The sequence below is a fragment of the Ictalurus furcatus genome, chromosome 2, assembly GCF_023375685.1.
Source record: "Ictalurus furcatus strain D&B chromosome 2, Billie_1.0, whole genome shotgun sequence".
In the NCBI taxonomy this organism is placed as follows: Eukaryota; Metazoa; Chordata; class Actinopteri; order Siluriformes; family Ictaluridae; genus Ictalurus; species Ictalurus furcatus.
In genome coordinates, this window is record NC_071256.1 from 11,623,105 (window position 1) to 11,650,729 (window position 27,625).

At 38.0% G+C, this 27,625-nt stretch overlaps 1 protein-coding gene across 4 annotated transcripts; it reads right to left on the reverse strand.

Annotated features, from left to right (window-relative positions):
• Positions 1 to 3,965: 3,965 nt before the first annotated feature.
• Positions 3,966 to 23,207, reverse strand: itpkb (inositol-trisphosphate 3-kinase B). 4 transcript variants are annotated; one of them, XM_053647977.1, is made up of 9 exons: positions 22,747 to 23,207; positions 21,175 to 21,218; positions 19,708 to 20,917; positions 11,409 to 11,508; positions 9,695 to 9,908; positions 9,194 to 9,398; positions 5,857 to 5,958; positions 5,298 to 5,369; positions 3,966 to 4,674 (listed from the first exon to the last, which is right to left on the reverse strand). In XM_053647977.1, the coding sequence occupies exons 3-9, from the start codon at positions 20,725 to 20,727 to the stop codon at positions 4,468 to 4,470; spliced, it is 1,920 nt and encodes a 639-aa protein (XP_053503952.1). In that variant the 5' UTR covers positions 20,728 to 20,917; positions 21,175 to 21,218; positions 22,747 to 23,207; the 3' UTR covers positions 3,966 to 4,467. The 4 variants fall into 4 exon arrangements, with proteins under 4 accessions (XP_053503952.1, XP_053503927.1, XP_053503935.1 ...); XM_053647952.1 differs by having other exon boundaries at positions 19,708 to 20,920; XM_053647960.1 differs by lacking the exon at positions 21,175 to 21,218.
• Between the last annotated feature and the right edge of the window lie 4,418 nt (positions 23,208 to 27,625).

Sequence of the window (27,625 nt, forward strand, 5' to 3'; positions counted from 1 at the left end):
TCAGACAAGACACAGACCATATACACTCTGCACTCAGGCTTTCCAAATAAAGGTGAGTGTTTGTATTTTCTCTTTTCTCTGATTAATATGTAAGTAGGGCTTATCCACCTTCTAAATCCCAGTTTAACCCCTGGTTGCTGCTGCTGCTGTTGTCATACTAATTTTATGGCATGTGTATGTTTAAGTCTTTCTAAAGTCTTTCTGATATGTGGGCTAATTAATACATTATATATTTCCCAATAATTTACATGATGCACCCCCATCAGTGGTTTTGGAGATAACTAGTGGACTTCTGGCGCAACTGGGCACACCAATTGCTCCTATTTAATGAGTGTTTAAGGTTTAGACTTATTTTAACATTAAATAAATATTCGCCCAGAAATACTAGCAAAGGACCATGAAGTTCTCATTTGCATGATGCTAACTCTGTATTAATCAACATCAAGCTACAATTTATTGTGTAGAACTGTCTGTGGCAAAATGCAGCAGAGTTCAGCTCCATAATTCTGTGGCTATTTTCTGTGCTAGAGCAGAAGAACAGACGGAGAACAGGAAACACACAGCAGTGTTCGACTAATTGTTCATTTACTTCAGTTAAATTGTACAGCCAAGCATATTTTGTTGCAGTATGCATGTAGTAAAATGTACAGTAGGTTACAGCACAAGAGCAAGTTCTGAGAGAGCAAACAGGCTCTTGGGACAGGCAGTTTCACAATACACCCTTTAATATTAAATATTAAAATGCTGATAGGGCTTTGGAGATCATCTGCAGAATAAAACCAAGGCGTGACTAAAGCAAGACAGAATGCAACTTCTCACCAAGCAAAGTATTAAAGCAAAATTAATATAACCAAGTCAATAGACGACAAAGAGAAGATACATGCAGCTATATTTAGTGTTCTTGTGCAAAATGTCACAGGCATTTAATGACACCCTTGAACACACACAAACACACACACACACACACACACACACACACACACACACACACAAAATAATGCACTAAAACTCAAAAGTTATAAAGAGCTGTCCAAAAGTAGCCTGCTTTAGGCTTTGTTCTATATACTACGCTTACATAGCACCTATACTATAGCACCATTACTCTAGGGGGCGCCCTACTCCCAGAGCTCAGCTATAGAAGATCAACTCGCACATCACTATGAGCTCTGCTAATTTTCAACTCATCACTTGGATTGTTATTTCTTTATTTATTTGTTCTTTCCTTCCAATATGGACCTTAATGGGTTTGGCTTCTCAACTTTCTCTACAAACAGTATTTTAAAAGTCATATTTATATATAGCTCTACAGACATTTTTTTAAATCAGAGATCTCCAATTTGCACTCATTACCAGTGCAAACCTGCAATTATTTAAGCTTATTTCAATAAACTATTTTTATGTTATTCATACCTGAGACAAAGATGTACTGGGTATTTTAAAATCTTACAGTAGCACTGTTATTAAATCACAACAATCGGCCAGGGTCAAGGAGGCCATTGCTGATAAGTAAACTACTGAATAGAACATGAATTTTTTTGTTGTTTTTTGAAAATTTTTAAGTGCACATTTTAATGGATCACATATCACAATACAAAATATACAAATGACATGAAAAGACATCTCAAAGGATGACAATCTATAGCTTAAGTTTAATTCTGCCAATGGTCTGCAATTTAATGGCAGGACACACTTCATTACCATTTTTTTCCCCTTTGTTCTTTTAGGAGTTTACAAATAAAAGTGCATAGCTCAACAGATGATAAACTGGGGAATGATGATTAAGTTAGTTTGGCACAGTTTAACTTTGAGGGGAATAAACATGCCCTATGGTGCTGACTGTAAAGTTCCAGCTGTTCTTTACTCACATTCAATTAACCACAATAAACCAGCTGAGGAACTCACAAATGTCTTTCAGCAGGCACTCACACACAAATGAGCTTTTATCGCAGGCTTTGTTTTCGCTGGACCACAGCCAAATGTTTGGCCGGAGCAGAGACTGACGGATTTGCATAGCAAATAGCCATGCAAACAGCAGAATTCACCTCAATCTGAACCGGATGCACTTCACGTCATGAGTCTGTGGGTGATAATTTGTTGATCTGAACTGCTTTTAGAAATTAATGTCTGAGTGACATTCATGTTTTAATAACAAATGACCAGGGTCTATTTCAAAAAGGGGCTCTAAAGAAATGTATCGATACAAGTTGTGCCGATATTAAGACAAATAGATAGCTGAATAGACAAAACTGTAAAGGCATACTGTGTGGATGAATTTACAGGTGAACTGTTAACAGAACATAAAAAGCACTTTGGATTAAACTGGAATCCTACCAATTTTCCAATACTTCTGCATAATTTGCACGTTGAGAAGTAAACAGCGTTCAGAATTGTTCAAAAACCCTGTGTCCAAAATGCTATTCAGCAATATGCCATTTTCACTACAAAATTCTGACCCCCAAAATATGTAAGTTTTTCTATTAAAACAGCTTATAGTTAAAAGCAGTCAACATCTCCTTTCATTAAGAGCAGGGGTTAGCAAACTAGGGGTCACGACCCTATATGAGGTTGCTTGATTTAAAAATGGGGTCACTGGGCATTTTATCAAGTACTAACGCTAATTGGTTTTCCTATTACATGTTGCCTTAAAAACCTCTCATGTGGATTCAAACCTACCGAAAGATCTAAATACTTCTGCATGTAGGGTCAGAATTTTTGATTTAAGACGCTGGTCATGACAACACTCAAGACAACAGCAGAAAGTTTGAAAACTGATAATGTCTGCGTTTGTTTACCCAAAAAGTTTGAGAAGCCCTGACTTATAGTTTCTGTTTCTTATTAGAAAAATACTAGGCTGTAGTACTAAGAGTACTAAAATGTCAATTAACTCTTACTAGGTATCTTGAGCTATATCAGTTAACATCAGAATATACAGACGAAGCATTGCAATGGGGTAGAATCACATGTAATTTCACTTGAAGTTTTCATAACAAGCAAAACAGCTGTCTTTGCTTTGTAGATGTACTGACCCCAGTTGCACAAGCACTATAAATAAATTAAGTCAGTACCTATCCCTAGAATGGGCCATCCTGCTTCAAAACATTCTGCATGACTTTGTTGACTTCTCAGTGAAATAAATTATCCCAATTTTTACTTATTTATTTATTTTTTAGAAACACTAGTAGAATTCCTCCTTACAGTATATTTATTTACTTGCTTACGAGCTACCAGTATGATGCTTTGCCAGCTTTCTGTGAGCATTTTTTTTTTCTTTTTTAGAAATAACTGTGCACGATATCAACTTACACACAGCACCATCATCCAGAAATGTTACTGGTGAGATTTTGGGCCTGTTACAATCTTTTTTTAAAAAAGGCGTGTAGAATAAATTACTATAGGCACAATGTAACACTACAACAATTGTCAGTTATTACAGTTAGGCACTACATAATAAATATCATATAACTACACATCACTAAAAAAAAAAGAAAATTATACCATTTAAATAGAAATATGATTGTAAACCTACAAGTTTAGCTTTGTAGACGCTATTCTAGGAGAAGCTAAAACAACTGCATACCAAATTTGGAGATCATTTAAAGCGTGTTATGTGAAAATATGATCAGTTTCTTCTTTGTCCTCATTTCTGAAACAAAGGTAATTTGATGCAAATGCTACTAAAAGTACCATCAGTGAGATGAAGGCACGAATAATCGATACTGCAACACTAGCATTATACAAACAGCTCAAATGAAAGGTAGAAAATAGTGGAATTGTACATTCGGATGCATTAAGTATTAAGCTGCAGAAAATCTTCCAAGTGCCCTCCACTACTGAAACATTATACTGTACAATCTCTACACTATATATACTATATATATATTTATATACTATATGTACAGCCTCAGTATCTTTACATACATACAAATACACACAGCACATATGGCCCTTCTATTTTGCAAACAGTGTGTGTGTGTGTGTGTGTGTGTGTTGGGGGGGTTGATGGGGGGTAGCTTTCTGTGGTAACCCAGGCAGGTCCTGTATTGTAGTGCGAGTGATCTATCCAGGGCAGAATAAAGACAACTCCAGGAAAAGGAGGACGTGCCCTGTGTTCCAAATCTGTTTTTAACGTGCTCACTGACTTCTCCTCAAGTCTCGGAAGTATTACAGTCATACAAGTGGCCATTTGCAGCACAAGAGAAATGGGGGTACAGCAGTGTAAAAGATTTTCTTGTGGCTGCTAGAACAATGTAGTTGTACTTGTTGTAATGTGAAATCTGTGAAATCAGATTCCTTTGGACTATGCACAATCATAATAGCTTGCTAGTACAAGTTTTGTATTGATCGACAAGTATTGATTAAGTATAGAAATATTGGGATATCAGTGGGAATTCCCACAAGACAAAATAGTGAAGGGACGTCAATAAAGGCACATTAAAAACATTATAAAACACAGCAAACTCCTTTTCTTTACATCGACTTTGACATGTTGGTAAGAATGTCTAGGAGGTGGTCAAGGCCATAGAGGTAGCCGTCCTCACGGTTGCCCTCCAACCATGGGGTACGGTGGTTCAGGACCTGGCCTTCAGGCAGTGGTGTGGTTTTGCCAAAGTCTATCATCCACACTTTCGCCCTTTCATGCTTGTCATGGACAAAAAGGAGAGAGCTGCCAATCACCTAAACATGGGCGAAGTAGGAAAAGGATAAGAATCGTAAACAGTTGTGCCCTCCAAGTACATGCCTATGTCTTACTTTTCTAATTGATAAAAAGCAATAAAAAAGTGTTCTACAGTAGTAAATCAAGCAGAACATTACTTCCATTAAGATTAAGATAGTGTGAAGTCTACATGGAACAGAAAATATGTGGTTTTAAATCATTTCAAAAGTCATCCTTTGCCAAAACACTCTCATGGGTCAGACCACTGCTTACTTTTCCAAATGTGCATAAAAAGATGATGAATGCTTTGACTGGACAGTAGAAGAAACATTTCAAGCCTGTTTAAAGTATGATTTCCACTACCAATTTTGACTTCACCTCTAATCCCAATGCTAAAAAAATATTTTTTTTAACCCTAAGAAAACTGCTAATAACTAGCACAATCTAGAAATGTAGTCATGGACCAAACTTAAGCTTTGCATAAATCCAATCAAATTTGAGTCGAGAATGATGCCATTATTGCTACAAAACTGCACAAAGCTGTGAAACTGGACAACATGAGCTACATCCCTATACTGATGATTAGCAGCAAACTGACATAAAGTAACCAGCCATTGAGAGGAGCAATTGCAGTGCTGTTTACCTCATGTGTCTTGAAAAAAGGTGACACTTCCAGAGTTTCCTTGATTTCCTGTAGCCGGCTGATATATTTAGTCTGCCCAAGAATAAAATTGACTCAATTTGATATAAACATACAGGTATACATATAGACAGCTCTAAAACAATATACATACAGGACAGATACTATGTAGTACAATCATATAAATTCTCACAGAACTGAATAAATGTATAATCAATCATGCCTCTTGATGGCAAATGGTGAAATGTACACTAAAGGAAAATAAAAAGAATTGAAACAATCGAATGGGGAATATAACGATTCATAACAAAAACACTCTGTCTAATTTGGGGAACTGAAAGTGTTGTGATGTTAAAGGAGAAGATCTTCCCCAAACAGATTCTCTGCAGTGTATTTAAGCTTCGAGTAAGGTACAAAGGAAACCCTTAACAACCTCCTGATCAAACCTCCCTTGGGAGTTTAAGGGGTGTTTTGAGGTTTTCTCATAGCTACTTGGTCCCCAGCCCACAGGAGTTTCACATTGGCAAAAGGCCCTAACACAAATACACAGACACACTCTCACCAGGATATTCCTGTTTCCTTTTAAAAAATCTTGGAAAGCCTCAGTCAGCTGTTCCCGAGTCTTGGTCTTTTTAAAGTCTCTGTTTACAGTCCCATCTTCCTTCTGCGAGTAGGAAAGTAAATGTCAGGCATTAGAGGTTGATTTATTAAAACAATGTCAGTAAGCATTAAATTAATCACAGAATCTAATCTTCACATTACAGTAAAACGCATGAACTATAAAACAACAAAACTACCTTTAATTAATTAATTTACTATAAATCAAACAGGATTCAAAATCTTATTCAAATCTTAACACACTTGTTATATGTATGTTAAATCGATACAGAGTTTAATCCTTTGTATTCCTAGACTTTGATCAAACCATCATTTCACTAAAAGCTGAATGACAGACATAATATAAACAGTGAGTTCAGTTCCTGAGACATTACAACAGCAACTTGTTCTTCAAACATGCGCAATCACTGGGAATCTCTGGACCATGACAACAGAAAGGGTGAGAGAGTGAGACAGAGAAAGAGAAAGAGGGAGAAGTAAGCCCCAGCCTTCTATGGCCTTACACACGAGGAAAGTCTGCAAAGAAACCTCCAGTCATTTTCTCATCACACGCCACACTGAGAGAACTCCTTAATGAAGACATTTGGAAAGCTGCAGACCAAATAAGGTTCCCCTAATCCTCTCTTCGTCTGACTTAATGCAACCACGGCAGCCTAGTTTAATTTAATTAACCAAGGCATTCTGACCAGTATTTTGTTCTTTTGACATTTTGCTATGAGGATTTATTTGGGTTTGCATAGCAACCGCCACTGTGTGTGAAAGGCTAGATTTCGAGAAACAGAATCTCGTGCTGCCTGTCACTAACTGATGTTGTGTTCAATTGGAGGTGCCACCACCAGCCTTTATGGATGACAGAAACATTCATCCAAGTCAACCTTCTTCAGAAATGGCAATCCTGTGCTGCTACAGTCCTTGGGTGAACCCTGTTCATTATGTAGTTATACATACACTATATGGCCAAAACACCTGACCCATCCCAGATTTAGTCCATCCTTTCCAGTCTTCTGGGAAGGCTTTCCACTAGAGTTTGCATGGTTGTTGGAATTTGTGTTCAGTCAGCTACAAGAGCATTAGTGAGATCAGGCACTGATGTTGGGTGATTAGGTCTGGGGTGCAGTCTGTGTTCCAGTTCATCCCAAAGGTGTTCAGTGTGGTTGAGGTCAGGGCTCTGTGCAGGACACTCGAGTTATTCTACCTTCTTCCAACCTTAACACACCATGTCCTCATGAAGCTCACTTTGTGCACTTTGTGTCATGCTGGAACAGGTTTGGGCCTCTTAGTTCCAGTGAAGGGAAACTGAACACTACAGCATACAAAGACATTCTATACAATTGTGTGCTTCCAGCATTATGGTAACAGATTGGGGAAGATTCGCATATGGGTGTTTTAGTTAGGGGTGCACATATTTTTGGCTATATATTGTAGTTACAAGGCCAGCACTGTGTTTGAATTTATGAAGGCAGGACTTTACATTGCATTTAGTTTTCCATTACCCATTACCATAGGCAATTACTTTAAGACTACATAGGAAGCACAATCTCCCCAAAGATTTCAGTAAAATGTGGCAATGAAATGTTTACCAATGTGTCTATATATATTATTCAGCACTCTCAGTGGAATTCTTTAAGCGTATAATTTATAATTCTATAAATATTTAAATGCATCAAAATTTCAAATACCTCTCTACTGTAGTATCACACTGTACATTCATTTAATGCAAACTGTTTTTGATGAACAATGCAGCCTGAGTGAAAATGCCAACAGAAGCCAGCGTGATACACCACTGATAGATACTCCACTGATGTACAACTGTAGTGGAATCCTATTTAAGTATACTTTGTTATAATGAAGAAAATATTAACGTTCAATGGACAACAAGGTTTTAATGTGTCATCTGGGTGGGGCCACCCAGACTCCATGCTTCACTGGGAGTCAGTGAGTGTATCACAGATGGTGATTGGCTCGCTCGGATGCACGGCTTCTCTATATTGTGACTGGGAGAGCTTGCAAAGGGGCTGAACCCCATAACCAACTGCCAGTCATTGAAACGGTAATGAAGTTGACTGACAGCATTTCAAACCTAAATATATCGGTGCCAATTAGTCAACTGCAGTCTCGTGGATTGCTCGGAAGAGTTGCAACAGTGGTCAGCAGCCTAATCCAGTTTTATACAACTAGTATAGCTTATCTTCTCAATTTGTAAACTTGGTCAATAAATTGTAAGTATTGTAAATTTGTTCGATTATTTGCGTACGTTTCAGAAATGTGTTGTTTATTTATACGTCTTGCTAGCTAGTTGTTACTACCTTCTTCAGTGAAATTAAGCTAGCTTAGCTGCTTTTTGGCACGACATACAAGTAGACAAACTGATTTCTGTGAAACAGATTTAACAAGTGATTAATGAATATGAGGGATGTACCTAAAATCAGTGGCAATATTAATTCATAGGGATGGGAATATCCGTCACTCCGTACAGGATTTCGCAGAGTTTTTTTGTGATTGTTGTGGCCAAAAACGCTTGATTTTTTCAATATATGTTTTTTTTTTTCAGAAAACGACTTGAATTGGCGAAATCGCACGAAATTGTTTTGCACGGTTTTTCGCGGTGATGTTTGTTGGTAAATGAGACCTTTTGGCTCTACTCATGTTCAACGCACATGAATGGAAGACGGCTGAATGCGCATTGTGATGACGTCACATGATGCATCTAGGCACAAATCTCCGGTAATTTTTAAAAAAATGGCAAGCTCCTCCAAATATTGCAGAGTTTGCCTGATTTTGTGTTACTTTCTGCATTTGCAAAATCGTAAAAAAAACTGGAGATACTGAGCAGTCGTGGCTTCACATAAGGATCACCCTATTGAATGTTTGGTAAGGTTGAATCATGGAATATGTTTCTAATTAGACTCTATAGGAAACCTGTTTGTTTAATGGATGTTAATATATATATATATATATATATATATATATATATATATACATACATATATATATTTATATATATATATATATATATATTCACACACACACACACACACACACACACACACACACAAAGACAGCTATGACTATTTATTGTTCTATATTTTTTTTTAAGCAAATCTTTCTATTTGATCGTCTCTGGTATATTGTGCATAACTAACTATTTTGGTATAGTATTGCTAGTGTGGCTTCTAATAAATGAAAGTTAGTCAGAGTCACTCCCACACACTGATGCTCACTGGCAATGGTTTAATCCTACTATAAATCATTTTTGGATGAAGTATTCTCATTTATCTCACCTTGATGCCTTCAATGCGGAAGCCCAGTGTGGCTGTAGAGCTGATGGTCTCTCTCCACTGCATGTAGCGTGGTTTGGTAACTGCTTTCTGCTCATTTTCCTCTGGTGTGGGGGCATCTACGTCCACTTCAATCATCTTCTGGTACATATCACCCCTCATGGTGGGCTTCTTCCTGGCTTTTGTCAACTCATCTTCCAGATATGTCCTGTGTAATGGAAACTTTCCCATATCAATGAATTGTGACTGTGTATTGCTATTTGTTTTACAGATAACAGCTCAGCAAATACAGATTTAACACTGGTGATATGGAGAAATAATTAAAAAACTGTCCAACTACAAAACTGGACACCCAGGAATTACCTATCACAGTCCACTTTTGTACACCTTCAAAGTGTTTTTGACACTTGGGTTTACTTATGCCAAAGGACAGTGGAACAGCAGTGGGCAGTGCAAAACAGACTACAACCAAAACAGTCTTTAGTGCATATCTTTAAAACCAACCTGACACCCATCTTGCAATCCATGACGCAGGGCGTCTCAAACTCAGCCAGCAGATCTTCCATCTGATTGTACTTCTCGCCATCTTTCTCCACATCACCATGGTAGGCTGGGACATATGGCTTTAGCACGTCGTTCATCAACCGGATAAGGCAGCGCTGCTCACACTCACAATGCTTCTTCAGGATGCAGCCATATGCACCTGCCTTGAAATTACCTGAGAGATGCACAGAGACGCACGACAGCAATTGTCACAGATCCCAAGCCTTTTAAAGAGTAATCCACCTTTCAAAGAGTATTTTATCACAATGACACTTTATTATACATATTACACTTATATAACAAATTTAGAAACATCCAAATACAATAAACTTTAGAATCACTGGTGCAAAAATGATCAAAAATGTCTTTGTGATTAACTAGATAAATATCACAAAATTTTAGTTCTTATTCTAAGAAAATACATTTAAAAAAATATTTGTAACAAAACTATGTCATAATTATTGCTACCTTGAGAAATTTCTTTATGAAAAAATGTAATTGGACTAGGTTCCTTTTTAGATTTTTAAGTTCACCTGCATATTTAGGAATTAATAAGTGGCCATCCCTGACTTCCTATTTCAGTGGGGTATAAATATGAGGTGACGGAGGTCAAATTACTTTAGTCACTCATCAACATGGGGAAAATCAGAAAGTACACAAATGAAAAAAAAAGTGTGCTGACCTTTGTAAATCAGGCAATAGCTATGTACATGTCTGAAAATGTCCCTATCCACTGTAAGGCCAATAATTAGGAACTACACAGTGAGGAGAGAGGCAAAAAATTTGCTCAAGGACCATGGTTGGAAATTTGCAAATCTACAATTAAACACCACCTCCGTGCCAACAAACTATTTGGAAGGACTGCAAGAAAGCCTGTTCTTTCAAATAACCACAAATGTAAATGCCTAGTGATGCTAGTGACATGACTGGAACATTGACTGTAACTGGGTTATGTGGTCAGATGACACAAAAAGAGCTTTTTGGGCAGTAAAAATGCTCAAGGTGTGTTTGGCATTAAAAAAGAAGGATGGTGAGACAGAAAAAAAAGATCTCTTAATGGACTGTTAAATATAGTGGAAGATCTGTTACGCTTCCTCCAAACGCCCTGGAAACCTTGAAGGACCAAAAGATTTTAAGTGAAAATCTGGCAAGAAGCTACAACTGTGCTGAGATCTTCCAGCAGGCCAATGATCCAAAACATATGTCCAAAATTCACACAAAAATGGTTCAATGAGCACAGAATCAAGCTTATGATGTAGCCAGCCCAATGAAAACCTCTGAGGTGAGCTGAAGTAGAGAGTCCACAACAGATGACCTAGGACCCTGGAGGATCTGGAGAGATTCTGTCTCGAGGAAATGCCGCCTCGGATTTTACAAACTCTCCAAGCATTACAGGAGAAACCCCAGCGCTGTTATGTTGGCAAAGGGAGGTTTAACAAAGTACTAAATGCGAAGGTGCCAGAAATTGTGACATGAGAAGTTGTTTTTTTTTGCTTAGAATAAATTCACTTCAGTTAAAGGGTTGATTTCTTTTAAGTAAGCTAATTAATGACTATGACATTTTTCACAACCTTTTTTTATACTGCTCTTTAACAAAGGTGCCAATAAATTCCAGATCTGGCTATAAATATAAAGCAAACAGGCTGTAAAATGTTATGCATTCACTAAAACCTACCTGCATGGCCAGCCAACTGAATCCAAGGGTACTTCTTTTTGAAGGACATTAAAAAAGGTGACCACTGCACCATGTTCTTGATCTTCTTCCATGATTTATGCTGTTCAATGACAGAGTGAGAGATTTAAACATTGTGGTAAAAAAAAAAAAAATAGTTGACCGCACATCTGACTAAACATTGCTTTAATGTCAATTATTATAGTAATTTAAGTATCTTTGAGGGTGGTTTCTTGAGATTTTCAGGTGGGAGGGGGTCATTTTCCTATATTAAAATACACAAAAAGCAGAGGTTACCCCAGACCACCTTTAGGTAAAAATACCAGAGACATGTTTTGCATGTATTTGTTCATCACTTTGACTATTCTTCATCAGCCTTACAGATGCCTTACGACAAAATGCACAAAGTCAGTGTAATGTTGGTGTAACTATATTCTTAATACATTCTATTTAATAGCACAAACTATATACAGAACTACTCTTCTAAAAATAATTATGCTGAAAGATACATTTTTAATGAGGATGTTTAACTGTTTAACTCTGAGCACCTGCAAGTCATGCACACCTGCATATTACACAAGTGAGAACAAGAAAACAAACAAGCAATCATATGATTATATATTGTTATCAGAATCAGTTACAATACACCATGAATGATTATGTACACAGAATCCCCCCCCCCCCCCAACATTTCGTGAAGCCTGCTACAGTACAGAGCAACAGGGAACACACAGGTACATACTGTATGTTGACAAGTCACTCATACCCTTGTTAATAGCCCTAATTACAGCAAGTCATATAGAGTGTACAACCTCTTTTACATGTCAAGAAAACCACAGAAAACCAGCAACTGTATTGCACTGGAATGATTCATTGGAAAAACACACCCACAGTAAAGTTTCTCTAAAACAGTTCTCTCAAGCTGCTAGATTATACCATGTTATTCCAGTCCGCTCTGATGGAGCTCTCCTTAAAAGGATGGTATCATTCTATTTGAGTCTGTCCATCATTCTTTTATGGTTTCACTCTATTTGAGTTCTAAAAATAAGTCAGAACGGACAGTGTTTGCTAGAGAATCCGCATTGCACAGGATACTTTCGCTCACCTTTAAACCATATTATGCTCATGGTTTAAGGGAAATATGTGGAGCTTGTGAGAGACAAAATCAACAAGTGGCACACATCAATGGTGAGAAATAACAGCAGACACAGCAGACTTGCATATTAGGTTAATTTAACAGTTTATGGTGGTGATGCTATAGGTTCATTTTAATTGGGAATTTTATTCAGATTCATTTATAAGAGACACCACTACTATGCTCAGTAATTATTCTCCCTTAGAGCTTACATTCTTGAGAGCATTTGCTAGAGGAATTTCCTTGTGATACTTGGCTAATAAACAATTATGATTCTGATTCATCTGTGGGCCATTTGCTTGCAAATAAGCAGGACTTAAAACAAACTCAGTAGTCACATATCGATGATGATGATGATTAATAATAATAATAATAATAATAATAATAGATTAGATGGCCACACGGCAAACAAAAGGTAGCCCAACTCCACAGGCAGTAAAACAAAAGGTTAGTTATTACCTGAATCTCTCTGGTGATGAGAATGACAGATGTGGCAAGAAAATTTATTGCAGGAAGAAGGAGACCCCAGATGTGTGAGGCAAACGACATGGTGCCAACAGGATTGTGCAAGTCCAGTGTGCTGCATAGAAGAGCACTATCTGGCAGAACTTGAGGGAAAGGAAGGCAGGGCAAAGAGGCCTGTCATTTGTTTCTTTGCACAACAGCATTAAAAAAAACATTCAGGCAATGCAAATGTGCCAATGTGGTATGCACTAGCACCAGGGCCATATGGAAAGCCTTTAGACTCAAGCCGAAGGGCTAAGCTAGGCAAATCTCAGGGTCCTTCAAAATCAAAACGAGGTCACTTGAGGCTATAAGACTTAGCAAGAGAGAAAACAGTATCCAACCAAACAGTACCTCTGCATAGGTACCACCCACCACCAGCAAAAAGGAAATCCCAAAGTTCACTTCATTTTATCTTGATGAAAATGAGCAAAAAAAATTTCTAGTCCAACTGGACCAGAGGAACTAGGCTTCCATTCTCTGTCAGACAGTGTGAACAGGAGATGAACTATTATTTTCAGACTTATATGAGTCATCTTGATCATTTGTGTCAAAGTGATATTGAGGGGTTTTTTTTGCCTAAAATTGCTGGAGACAGATGACTGGAAGCCATCCACTTTGAATAACCAAGAGAATGTTTAAAGGGTTTTCAAACACAATTTAAACACATTTAGGAGCTTTTAGGAACACATCCCAAAAACAGAATTTGGTAGAGAAAGGTAAAGGTAGGAGTAAAATATTAATTATTATTCTTTATTATTCATTATTTACCTTTGGATTTTTATCAACAAATCCGAATGAATGGAAATAATAAATGGAGATAAAATAGAAGATACTGATTTTCTGCAGCCTCATGCAAAAATATAAATTTATTGTTGTTGATGTTTGTCGCACTAAAAAGACGAGCTTACATTCAAAGTAGTTTATAATTGCGAAAAATCCCCTATTTGCATACAGGACTATATTTGCATGGCTGTAGTGCCTAGAACCAAGAACAGTGTACATCTATTGTTATTTTAATTTCGCTATCAAAAGTAATCAAGAGTGATTATTAAATTGCATGGTTAAGACTGTAGGTTTTTTTTTTATTAGAGCTCAAACAAACAAACAAACAAACAAACATAAAATAACATAACTTTGCATTCAATAAATAGAGTTCCTGCTGTTAATGTTGACCACTAATAAAATGTCATAAAAGAGGTGCATTCATATGCAATGAGTATCAGGTCAGAAGGAGAGTTTCAGGTGAATGACCTCTTTTCTATTCATATAAGCAAGCATAATTTTGAAACCATCTTGAAACTCTTAAGGTGCAGGGGAAAGCACTGGCATAAGGTTAGTGTAGATATTTGCATGCAGCACCAATAAGTCTTTTCATTTTGCTTAGGATCACAGTCCTTTATTGCTGATTCCTAGTCATTTCTCAGTACTGAGCAGTGAACACAACAGAAACAGCAATAAAAGTTTGCCCTTCTTGCCTTCGAGCTGTTTGATTTTCAGGAATACCAGGAAAGCAAAGTATTCCATCTGTATGTGATGGTCTAAGCTACTTGCTTTGACTTCAGCTCTCCTCCCACACTCATTGTATGAGCTTGCTATCAATAGCCTTCAGGTCCGTAAAATTGGATAGAGGAAGTGGTAATGCCGTATCGTAAGGAGAGCACTTGGTAACCCTTGGTCATGCCATTGTTCTGATAAAAGCCAGGCAAGCTATATTGAGCATAAGGAAATGGATGACGCTTTTTTGCAGCATCCCCTCAACCTCTTTGGCGTTGTTAAGTTTCCACTGAGAGCTGCTGAAGAAGGAAGTGGCTTTTAACCCGTCGAGAGGAACCTCTCAAGTGAAGACAGGAAAGCACCAGCACTTGGTGACAATACTTTCCACATCTGCACCCAAATGTGTACAAAAAACGCAGACATCCTTGTTCAGATAGGAAACTCACCACGAGCAATTAGTGAGCTGTTTCTGAATCTGACCTAAAGCAATGTCCTCAACAAATGGTTGGCCTTTCATTGTGACAGATAATACATCAGCATTAACTCAAAAGGTCAGCTATCACATCGAAAGGTCATACATAATGACCAGGAGATGAAAAAAACATTCTGAAACATAAGGCTAAAATAAAATATAAGGCCTCCAAATTACTTTAAATGTATAAAACATGCATAACACTAGTAATACTACTAAAATGTAATACTAAGAATCATCATCATAATCAGCATCATCATCTAAAAGACCTTGTTACAACAGAAATATCTGGGACGGGGGTTATTATCATGTACTGAGTGTTCCGCAGTGCCTCTGCTTGTATCTGCACAAAATATTCATATCTGTATCCATATTCATATTTTAACCAGAAGTAGCCTAGACCAGAAATGTTTTTTATTTTTTTACATGAACCCTACCACTACGCCCTAGAATACACTGAAAAAATAGGGCTGTTGGGAAAACAAGTCATTTTTTAATCCACAAATTATAACAACAAACACCAACTTGCAGAACATAACTTTATTTACCTCCTAAACCAGACGTCCTGCAGAAGTTTCTGGCAAACTTTCTATTTTCTTTCTAATGTCTCTGAGTAAGCAGGATAACTGTTTCAAAGCAGGGAAGTCTTTCCGAAATCAAGAGACAGTTGACAATAATAACCGTCTAATAATATTTTATAAGATTTACTTTAGGTTTTGAGTTGGTTACAGTTCAGAAAAATCAGAATCAACAAGTTAGAGAGGACAGATTAAAAACAACTCATTGTTTTTGTTTCATGTTCTGGCTTTTTCCACATTTGTCATGATATGCTTTTTATGATTTGAGCACAAGAAATGTTGCACAAGGTGGTTAAGTATGACGTCCTTGAGGAAAGTCTATTCATACTGTATATAAGCTGTTATGAGATGTTGGGTGGTCTAGGAAAGCTTTATGGATGGTGAGAATAGCAGCCTGAGCGCTACAGTCTGGGTATAAAACACACCACTTCAATAAGAGCAGTGATGTAAAGCTCAGGGTCATCAAAAGCAGCATCTCACCACCCATTTCTAAGACTAAACCAACTTCTTTAACACTTTTGTTTTCAGAAACAGCCAAACAGATCATCTTCCTAAGATAATTGTGTTTTCTCTTACTCTAGCCAATAATGATAATATGATCATCATTTAAAATACTACCAACACATAAATAAAATGAGTAGTGTTCAGGTCATGGTAGTAACTATTCGTGCACTGCATAGCCACATTAAACACTTTTTTAAGTGAAAGGCCTCTTTAAGGACTGAGGGAAACCCAAATGTCCTCAGACACAAACACAGAAAAGGGTATAAATATGCACCACACGTGGCTTCCTAGTGAGTAGAAACTCCCCAATGGTCTGAGCGTGTCTGAGAAATGCACATGGCATCGTCTTCTCGCGAGTAACCAAGTCTCATTAGCAGTGCAAGGGTACTTTCCCTCTGTGGATATCCTCTGTAGTGCAATGGGGTGCACCGCTCGCAAAAAAAAAAAAAAAAAAAAAAAAAAAACCTTGAGAAAAAAAGGCAGATGAACTTCCTGTCTGTTGCATATGAAACAGCTCACTCCAGCAGAGCTGCTGTAGCAAAGAAGGCCAGCTGTTTGAAGCAGGCATGCCTTGACGTCAGCTGGTCGCCAGGCAACCGTCAACCACAGGGGTGTTACATTTTCCATTGCTCATAGTTTTCAGATCCTCCAACAAAAACAAGCTGTAGCCATTTTTATGAGGCGGGTGACGGTATTGACTAGATAAGAACTTTTTCTAAACTTTTACTTTTACTGAAAACTCTTGAGCAAAAGTTCAAATCATTAAATGTCTCCAGTTTTCATTTTCAAAAAAGGATCTGATGAATTCAACTTGTTTACAACATAACAGTGCAGGCCTGCACAAATCTGCAGCCTCTCCAGTGCTTTCTACAACACACATGCTAGCTTGATTTTTTTTAGTTTGCAAAATAAATAAATAAACAAATGCTGCAAGTACATCAAAGCTCTTCTTGAGCTAAACCATATACAAACAAATGCTTTAAGAAGATCTTGCCTAGCTGGGAGGAGAAAAGAATCGCCCACCCTCATTAGGGGCTGGCCTTGATTGCACATAGTAGCCATATTTACGAGCTTTTCTCATTGGCAGCATGAACATTCATTCTATGCACTCATAGTGAGGAAATATTCAGAGTACACACGACGCCTGTAACCTCCCACTCACCATGGGCCCCATCTCAGTAAAGCAGACAGGCCTAGGCATGCGCTTCATACAGTGTGCAAACTTGCACAGAGACTAAGACAGGAAAGAGTACATGCCTTGCACTATGAAACAAAAACAAAACAAAACAAAAAAAACACTGAAAACAACCACTACAGTTTTAAAGCTTAGTCACGAAGTCTATTCATGTTTAGATACAAACAATGATCTATTAATTCCAAGTGAGACCTTCAACCAGAAATTGCTGCAAATCATGAATAATGTATAAGAAGACCAATATATAGGCTCAAATTTCATTGTTTTTAGAACACTCATGTAATATTTGAATCACTGTGCAATATGCACTACTATATCATGTCTGAAACACTAAGAATGGGATAAGTATTTTTAGCCTTTATAAGCTACTATGAATACAAAGAATACAACTTACAAACAAGGTTTTTTTTAAAACAAAGAAAAAAAAAACAGATGTGCTGACTGAGTGGCCCTCAGTGTATTTTCTTGGTTTACAGTTGACACTAGTTATAACAAGTATTCACAAGCTTGTTGCACCTCTCTGCAAATGCTTCTACACGTCTACACTTACACTTGTGCCAGACAACACCCTAACGCACACCACTTTCCTCATCTGTTTGCCACAGGAAAAGAAGACACAATTACTCTAAGCATCTAGGGTAAACACTGGAACTGTGCTCTGCCCTGGTTCAACGCACAAGCTGCAGAAACTCCATCGTTCAGAGAAAAATGCCCACAGCGAGCAGAGTCACATGTTCAATACCTGTTCTCATAAAGCGAATGCACATGAATCCTATTCTGCTAGGTGTATGAGATTCTTGTAACGCAGAAATTTGGTAGACATACTGTATGGAGAAACCTGTCCAGGTGCATTCCACAGAAAAGAAAAGCAAACTAAATATATTTAGGGGAATATGCAACGTCAACAGCAGTATCTCTTTCACTCTCTCTCTCTCTCTCTCTCTCTCTCTTTCTCTCTCACCCTCTCTCTCTAATTATCACAGTGATGAGGAAGAGTATATAGATTACATTAAAGCATACCTGCGACCAGCTTCGAAAGAGGAAGTAAAGGGTGCATTTAAATCACGCAACTCCTCCCTGAAGGCAAAAGCTGACTCATTACGCTTTCTATGGAAGTTAAGTGAAATTCATTTAGAATATTTAATGGCCATTTAAGCCCTTATAGCTCCAGTTTAATTTTCAAAATTTTAATTATTCATCTTAAATTGTTATTTATTAATTTTTAATTATTCATCTTAATTTTATTCAGTAAATAGGGGAGTGATGTAAGTCTGCAGCCACCGCTGACTCCTGGGAGTTCAAGAGGTTAAATGCTTCACTATGTACATTGTAGATAAGATAAGAGTGAACTGTTCATACATAAAAAACTATACTAGGAAAAAATAACTCTTAATTAACAAGTGTCAATACCAAGATATATGTATGTCACAGCAATCCACAACATAACCCTAGTACTAATGTCAAGCCAGGCCCAATGGAAACGTTTTTTTTTTGGTGTGTGTGGGTAACTAATTTGACCAAAACTGCTGATAACTGCTGTTAAGTTTCCAAAGCCACACATGAACAACGAAACCTCATTGATAATGGTCATATAATTAGAGACAAATAAACGCATGGGCTGTTTTGCATGGCAGAAATCATTTTAGGCAGAATGGCCATGTAAGCAAAATCGCTAGCTCAGAACCTCTTATTGTGGAATGTCATTTTAATTGTGAGGTTATGGAAAATTGTGTGTCCGTGGAAACGCCACAATTAATTAAAACAATTGTAATCTGTTTTTTTTTCCTCCAAAAAACGTTCCATTCTCACGTTTCACAACCACTGATAAAAATTACTACCAGGGGATATGATTATTCAGAGGATCAGGGCACACCGAGCACACAGGTCATCTTATGTAAAGGTATAAATGTTGAAGTTACACATTGTTCTGTACATTTCAAGCAGGACTTCATATACCTAACCAAAGTGGAAAAATTACTGTATATATCTTGAATATGGGAAATGTCAAGAGCACTCAATTATGGCATATTATGACCCTTTCATGCGTTTTAAAGGATATCTGTCCGATTTCAATGTTTACAAGGATCAAACATCCACTGATGGTCCTGCTGCAAGATTTCCTATGTGTGAGCCATTGATTCTCTCAGTAACCAAGCCAAGACATGCACTGACACCTCTTTTCTACATCACATTTCACTGACACAACAATAATGAGACTGCAAATCTCTGCAGTATTTGGCGAATGGCATTTTATAGACAGGGCCCTAATGACTGCAATAGACCCAGGTCAGCAACAGTACAAGTGAAATGGAGCATGGCTCATGTATACAATGTAGACCAATAGATATTAAACAAAGACCCTGAAGAAAAACAAAGAAATGTGCTGAGAAAGGACAAGGTATAAAATTTGGACTCACTGCTTTCTGCTGCGTCTGGAGGAAGGCTGGTGTGCGTTCTGGGTCACTGGAAAGATCTTCCTCTGACTCTTCATAGGAGGAGAAACCAGTGGAAGAAGCAGATGAAGAGGAGAGCTTTCGCAGCGCTTGGGAGGGCTGTGAGCTGACCTGGGCTTCCTGACCCTCTCCCCCAGCGTCTATTCCATGGTCTGTCACTATGACGGCAGGGATGGCACCCCTTTCCTCAGCGTCTGCCTGAAACTGAGCTTCTGTTGGCTGAGCTCTGTGCTTAGTCGTCTCTGACTGCTTAGAGGCAGTCAAATCATTGCCAGCCCCTTGTGATGTGGAAACACTGTAGATCAACCTGTCAATTGATTTGTTTCCCTGCAGGCTATCCTCTTCCTTATTTGTATTAACTGTATTGTTTTTTTCTCCACATCTCTCCAGCCCTTGAGAGTTCTTCCCATTCTGCAGCTCCTGGGGAATGCCCCAGACATCTGTAAAGCTTAAGTCAGAGACATAGCTGAGCTTGTCTGGCTGAGGTACAGGGGCAGGATTCGGGCCCTGTCTCCTGGAAAGCCGAGGGCTGCGCTGAAGCTCCCTGTTCTGGGCCTGAGCAGAAATATGTGCCTCGAACAGGTCCACTTTCTTGTTCACCTCTACATTCTGGAGCTCCCTGCTGCGCTGGAGCTGCTGAGCAACACGCCGCTCTTCCTCCTCCTGCTCCTCCTCTGGGTCTGTCCCACTCAGCCTGCGCACTCGGGTGCCCACATTCACTCCCAGCAGGTCTGGTGAGCGACATGGTGAGCGTGTCTTGGAGTTGTTGGTGCTGGTCACACCAGAGGCAAAGACAAAAGATGTGCTAGAAGAGACAGGACTCAAGCTACCAGGGCTGTAGGAACCATTATTCCTTCCCAGCAGTGGGCTGTAGGTGGATCGGTCCGGCACTGGAAGCACAGGCCTTGCAGTCCGAGGGCTGCTCTTATCAGTCAGGTTATTAGGGTTCATCATTAGTAGGCAGTTCAGGGCATAAGCAGCCATAATAGAAGGCTGGCTTTGTCCATAAGCCCTCCCATTTAGGCCTAGTCATCTATACCCCACTGGCCTCTGGAGCCAACCATCATGCAGTCAGGGTTAAAGAAGGTGGACTTGTAGAGCAATACAAAATAATCCCAGCCCTCGTGCTTCATTCACTTTTTGTATGCACTGCTGATACATGTATATGTGCAAGCTGCTGAAAAGAAAAACAAGGTTGTTAACGATTTGCGGTATAAAGTAATACCAGAAATTGGCAGCAGAAACCATACTGCACTAAGAAGAGTGTCTATGGACCAGAGGTTACGTATTTCCTTTCCCTTAATTAGTAAACACGTTGGGTACACATGATGCTATTATTATGCTTAATATAAATTCTATTCTGGTAAACTACATAGTTATTACAGTTAATAACTGTTAAAAGCTTGCATAAAATGACAACATACAACATACCTGTGTATCAACTCCAAAACAGCATAATAATTTGGTAGATCCACCTCAAAACACATTGGAAGACAAATGAATCTCTTAAACGTTGTCCTTTACAGCAATTATTCTGGCGCTAAATATAAAAACAGCTAAATAGTAGAACTCTGTTGTTGATGTAATGGAGGATGATGAAGTATTTCATTTAATGTCCCAAATACATTACTTTTTTTTTTTCATTAAGGGAGGTCGTCACATTTGAAAGTCACTGGGTACCAAGCAAACATTATAAAACTAAAGGTACTAATTTGACTATTGTTTCGTTTGAGAATACTAAATTGCATTCACTGTCCTTAACACCACGTCAGAGGAAATGTCCTAAACCACTAAAAGAAAATGTGAGGCTTCTGCTTCACTGATGCTAAACGTTGGAGGTTTAGCGTTAAAGAGAAATGGACCGAGAGGAACCCATTAGTGATGACCATTTACACATTATCATTGTTCCATTTACATTATAAAAAAAAACAAACAAACAAAAAAAAACATGTGGTGGTCCAACACACTTAAATCATATGATGTCCTCTCTACAGGTGTTTTTCTCTAAACTATTCCACATGACAACACACTTCCCAATAAAAAAATGGCATTATCCATCAGTCATGAAAATATTCTTCTTCCGTTGAACGTTTTACTGCAAAAATATTTTATTCGTAAGGTAAAGCAAGAAATAAATAAACAACTAAATAAAAGAAAAAACAAAATAAACCAGCTGTCTGAAGTCCAGGTGCGAAAGTGATCTCCTGCTTGACTGTACCTGCATTAATTCATCACCTTACCGCTTTATTTTCACATCCCCTCAATGCCTGTTCTGTCTACAGAAACAGCGTTTGTTTAGTTTGTAAAGTTTGGTTACAGTTTGTTTAGTTTGTTTACAGTATGTTTGCACTCGGTTTAGTTTACTGTTGCTACTCTGTCTTCACACACACAAAAAAATTATCTTGTACACTCATTTAAAAAGAAAAAGCTGCTGGAAAAATGATGTATGTGTCTACCAGAATGATGTTCTAACAGTTCTCAATAGGTACAGATTAGGTTTGGTATCCTGATGGTATCGAGTAGATTATAGAAGAATCCAAAGAGAGTTGATAAACACGTGGTGACTATCAGATGGCTGAAAATATCATCCCCATGAATGAACTGGTGATGGATGTAAAAGCCAAGCAAAGCGATTATCCTTTAAAAACCTTTACATCTTTATCTGTTTTGTTTTGTTTTTTAGACTTTTAAAATGATTCACATGATTACAGTGCAGTTAAACCGCCAGTAAGACTGATTCATGTTAAAAAATGTTGATATGAAAGCTCTAGTAAAGCTGGTGTGATTTTTACAGACGTTGCTGTAGTAAAACAATGTTTACTACCAGTACTTTGCATTCAGACTCTAACACTCTCATAAAGCCTCTATTATTACATAAGCAGACCATAAACAGCATTCAAGTAAATTGTTTTTTTTTTATAAATGAAAACGCACTTTTTCTGCTCCTTTCTGGTTTGAGGAAAGTGTCGTTTGTTAAAAGTCGAACACAAGTCGTGTGCTTACCTCGTTTTGGGTAAGTGTTACTCGTTTTGTTGCTAATCGCTGTCTTTCTTGCCGGTCCCTGTCCAATCAAAAACCGTCGCCAAAGTTCAAAATAAATAGGAGAAAACAGCTAGACCGAGGCAGGAGCTGTACATTGGGGTTAAAAAAACAAAAACAAAAAAACAAACCAAAACACACTCGAGGTGTAATGCAGAGTGTGTGCAGTGTGACTTGTAAAGCGAGTTCGTGTGAGGGTTTTTTGGGCACTCGAGTAGTCGAGTACTCGCCTCGGTATGTTTAATGTGCAAAAGGCAGGAAGGAAGTTCAAACTGACAGTCGCGCTGAACTGAACGGAACTTCACTGGGCATTATGGGAAGAGCCTAACATCCCAAAGTGACACACAAGAGCTGTGAGGGTTTCACACACACACACACACTTTAATCACTTTATTGTGAATGCATCTTTAATGAAGAAAACAACAACAACAACAACCGTGTGTCAGTGTTAGGTATGCTGTTAATGACCCTTTTTATACATATACATTGTCTCTTTGTTCTATTGCCTTGTGCATTATGCACATTTTGCCATGGCTGAGGTATGACTGATTTGAATCAGTTTGAATATGAGAACATATCAACTTAATGAAAAATCATTCATGATTTTATGTCATGGCACGTTGTGATCAATCAAGAAAAAAAAACTAATAGAAACCCTCATAGAATTTTTTTGTAATGGGTTTAATGGTTATAATGGGAATTGGATTGGTGTTAATGTAAGCTGTAACGGTCCCTGTGGGTCTCTACTGGTAATTTGTTGCCTTCTATTTATTGGTGGGATGTTATGTCTAGTGGATACCATTAAAAACCAGTAATGGTGATGGTTTTAATGGTTAGCTGGTGGTTTGTAATGGTATTTGTAGTGGAAACCATTAGAATTTCTGCAATGGTTTCTATTGTTTTGTTTTGCTTTTTTTGTTTCTGTTTTGTTTTTCAGCAGGGACTACTGTGTATGTATATATATATATATATATATATATATATATATATATATATATATATATATATATACACACACACATTTGGTAAAACTGCAAGTACATTTATGTATGTACTTCATATATGCATTCCACACAGCACAAATTATATATTTTATTTTCTATCCAACCAAGTACTGTTGTATAATAATGTATAATATGATAATAAGATAAATATGTAGGTATTGATGAGCATTTGGTCTAATGTGATTTAGTTCTTAAACATTTGCATTTTTTCCATTTTGTAGATTGACATAGAATTGAGACAGGACAAGTACAAAGATGACCGAGGGCATGAATGACATTTGAGACTAGTCACCTACATCAATTAAATGAATGGAAAATGTTATGCTATAGTGGTCAGTCTGCTTTGAATGAGACTGACTGGCTGGTATTGTATGAAAATTAATGTTCCATGTCCAGACCCAGGGAGCAGGCCAAAGTTCAAACCACCACCACCCCCTTTTTATTTTATTTAACAGGACTAAATGTCTCAACAGTGTTTCTAAAAACTTCACTTAACCAGACAAATGTTCAAATCTTTTTACTTACTTTGTGAACACAAAGATAACCATACTATAACACTGGTATATTTGGTTGATTTACTGATTCTGTGTGTGTTGTTTGTTATACACAACATGACTTATATCATTAGTAGACCCCTCTTGTTCTGTAAGAGTGTATACTCATATAGATTATATCACAAATTGACGTTTTACAAATCAGGCCTATGAGGACTCGCTCATGGTTTCCATCTCCCTGACTAAACAAATTTCTGACCTTATATGAAAATTGGTCAGGTCAAGGTGGTTTAAATGAGAAAGAGAATACTGTGGTCTGTGCACAAAGTATAATATTTTGAAAAAGCCTTTTTTTAAATGATAATATTCTTAAATGAGTAAACATTTAGCTGTATAGATGCAATATATGCTATACTGTATACTGTTGACTTTTCTTGTAAATGTGATGATGTTTGGTATAGGTGTGTGCCACTGAAGCAGTCACTTGTTCAAATATTGTAAAAGAGGATTCACATTAAGCAGAGTGCAAATAAATGATGCAATACAGCAGATAAAACAACAGTCTACTATTTTGCATAGAAATGCATAACATTTGATTAACATATATCAGCTGGTGTTCCTGCAGGTAATGTTTCATAAGGTAATCCAAAAGAACACGTGGCGGAAGTAAACAAGTCTCTTTGAATTTGAAACAAGCCATCTATGGTCTTTTATTAGTCAACTGAAAACTGTTGATGATATTTCAAAGAAAGTGAGTGCCCCCTGTGGGTATAACCAAGACAGTAAATTGTCTCATCATCTAATCACCTGAACTCGAATTCAAAGGCGAACCAGAAGATGGCAGTGAAAAAAGTTACAAAACCTATACACCGATCAGCCATAACATTAAAACCACTGACCTGTGATGTGAATACAGTAATATTGTTTATTTTGTTACAGTAGCACCTATCAACGAGTGGGATATATTAGGCAGCAGGTGAATAGTCAGTTTCCGAAGTTGATGTATTTGAATCTGGAAAAACGGGCAAGCATAAGGATCTGAGTGACTTTGACAAGGGCCAAATTGTGATGGCTAGACGACTGGGTCAGAGCATCTCCAAAACAGCAGGTCTTGTGGGGTTTCCCTGTGTGCACTGGTTAGTACCTACCAAAACTGGCCCAAGGAAGGACAACCAGTGAACCGGTGACAGGGTCATGGGCGCTCAAGGCTTATTGATGCACATCGGGAGTGAAGGCTAGCCCGTCTGGTCCGATCCCACAGAAGAGCTACTGTAGCACAAATTGCTGAAAAAGTTTATGTTGGCTATAATAGAAAGGTGTCAGAACACACAGTGCATCACAGCTTTCTGCGTATGGGGCTGCATAGCTGCCCATGCTGATCCCTGTCCACCACCGAAAGCACCTACAATGGGCACGTGAGCATCAGAACTGGACCATGGAGCAATGGAAGAAAGTGGCCTGGTCTGATGAATCACGTTTTCTTTTACATCATGTGAATGGTTGGGTGCGTGTGCGTCCTTACCTGAAGAAGATGACAACAGGATGCACTATGGGAAGAAGGCAAGCCAGCGGAGGAAGTGTGATGCTTTGGGCAATGTTCTGCTGGGAAACCGTGGGTCCTGGCATTCATGTGGCTGTTACTTTGACATGTACCACCTACCTAAACATTATTGCAGACCAAGTACAACACCTTCATGGCAGCGGTGTTCTCTAATGGCAGTGGCCTCTTTCAGCTGGATAATGCGCCCTGCCACAGTGCAAAAATTGATCAGGAATGGTTTGAGGAACATGACAAAGAGTTCAATGCGCTGACATGGCTTCCAAGCAACAGCTTTTGTAAAATCTATTTTATGGCACAAAGGAGTCCTACACAATATTATCCAGGTGGTTATAATGTTATGGCTGATTGATGTATTTTTATTTGACCACCATATTTCTTTGTTTCACAGTGTTTGAACATTAAGCAGCAGAGCAGAGAACATGTTTTATTTTTACTCTGTTATATATTTATATTATATACTGAAAAATGTTTTAGAAATACTGTATGTGCAAAAGTAACAACTCTCTGGTGGTCCTGAGAACCTTACAGAAGATGCACCTATTAGTGTGTACTTCTCCCAGCACTATAAACATCTGTGACATTAAACTGGTGATATTAATTTATTCATTTAATTTTTTAAAAAGTGAATAAATGAATGTCCATGCAAACAAAAAGCAAAATACACCAAGATGTGTTAGACTGAAGACTTGAGAGAGTTTTCCCAACTTTAGAAGGTCGGGATCTAACACTTGGTGTAAAAATCATGTCAGATTAAATCTACAGGATGTAAAATATTGGAATTTCATCCTCTCTGGTAGAGAAATAGTTTTGCAAGCTGTTTGTGACAGACTAATCTGAAGGCTGTGATTGGTGATAAATATCTGGAATTGATACTGTAACTACACCAGAGTTCTTTCATGGAGCGCTTGCACCATTAACAAAATCATCTGCATTTGACATGTGCCAAGTTATTACTGTTAAAGAGCTCTTCATTAGCTTTCAAACTACACCAACACCAGGCACCTGTGGGAGCCTGGAAGAACAGCTGTCATGTCTGACCTCCCTGCGCTCTCCTGTGCTTGCCCTCTTGCCTCACGCTCACTGTAAACAAATGCTTGTGGAGCAGTACTCAGCAGAAGCTTTCACTACTACTGCTAGTTTGAAGCTATTATAACATATATATTCACATAGAGTCAAAATATATGTGTATAATATTTTTATTTACTGTGTACACAAATGTCTATTTTATTCTATGTTTCCCATTTTGAATGCCATATTGGTAACACCTTCAGCCCTGCCCTGAGGAGGTTGTTTTCCTTTCGTCGACCCATTCGGTGTCTGTTGCTCATTATACCAGTTTCTTTCTTTTTCAGGACATTCCAAATTGTTGTATTGGCTATGCCCAATGCTTGTTCAATGCCTCTGATTGATTTTCCTTCTTTTTTCAGCTTCAAAATGGCTTGCTTTTCTCCCATAGACAGATCTCTGGCCGTCATGTTGGTGTATCCTTTTTAACAACAAATGCATCCTTCACAGGCAAAATCTTGGGCTCAAGCTAGGCTTAGATATTCAGATCAATCAAGATAAATCATGTCAGATTTTTTTCCACCTTTAATGTGAGACCACATCCAACAAAAGCCAAGAGTAGACATTCAAAGCAATTAATTCTTTAAACAATTGATTTAACAGGGCACACCTTGGTAGCAATCACATGTAACAATTAAATGTTGCAATATTTTTGATCACTTGAAAAAATGGGTGTGTTCAAACAAAAGGTGCCATGTTCTAAGTTGTTTAACACATAA

Excerpts from the sequence above, each read along its gene's own strand:
- itpkb (XM_053647960.1), bottom strand. The coding sequence starts at position 20,727 with ATGGCTGCTTATGCCCTGAACTGCCTACTAATGATGAACCCTAATAAC. Across the intron at positions 11,509-19,707 it reads TCCAGACGCAGCAGAAAGCA|CATAAATCATGGAAGAAGAT; the intron begins GTGAGTCCAAAT and ends GTCATTGAACAG. Across the intron at positions 9,399-9,694 it reads GATTGCAAGATGGGTGTCAG|GACATATCTGGAAGATGAGT; the intron begins GTTGGTTTTAAA and ends TCCATTACACAG.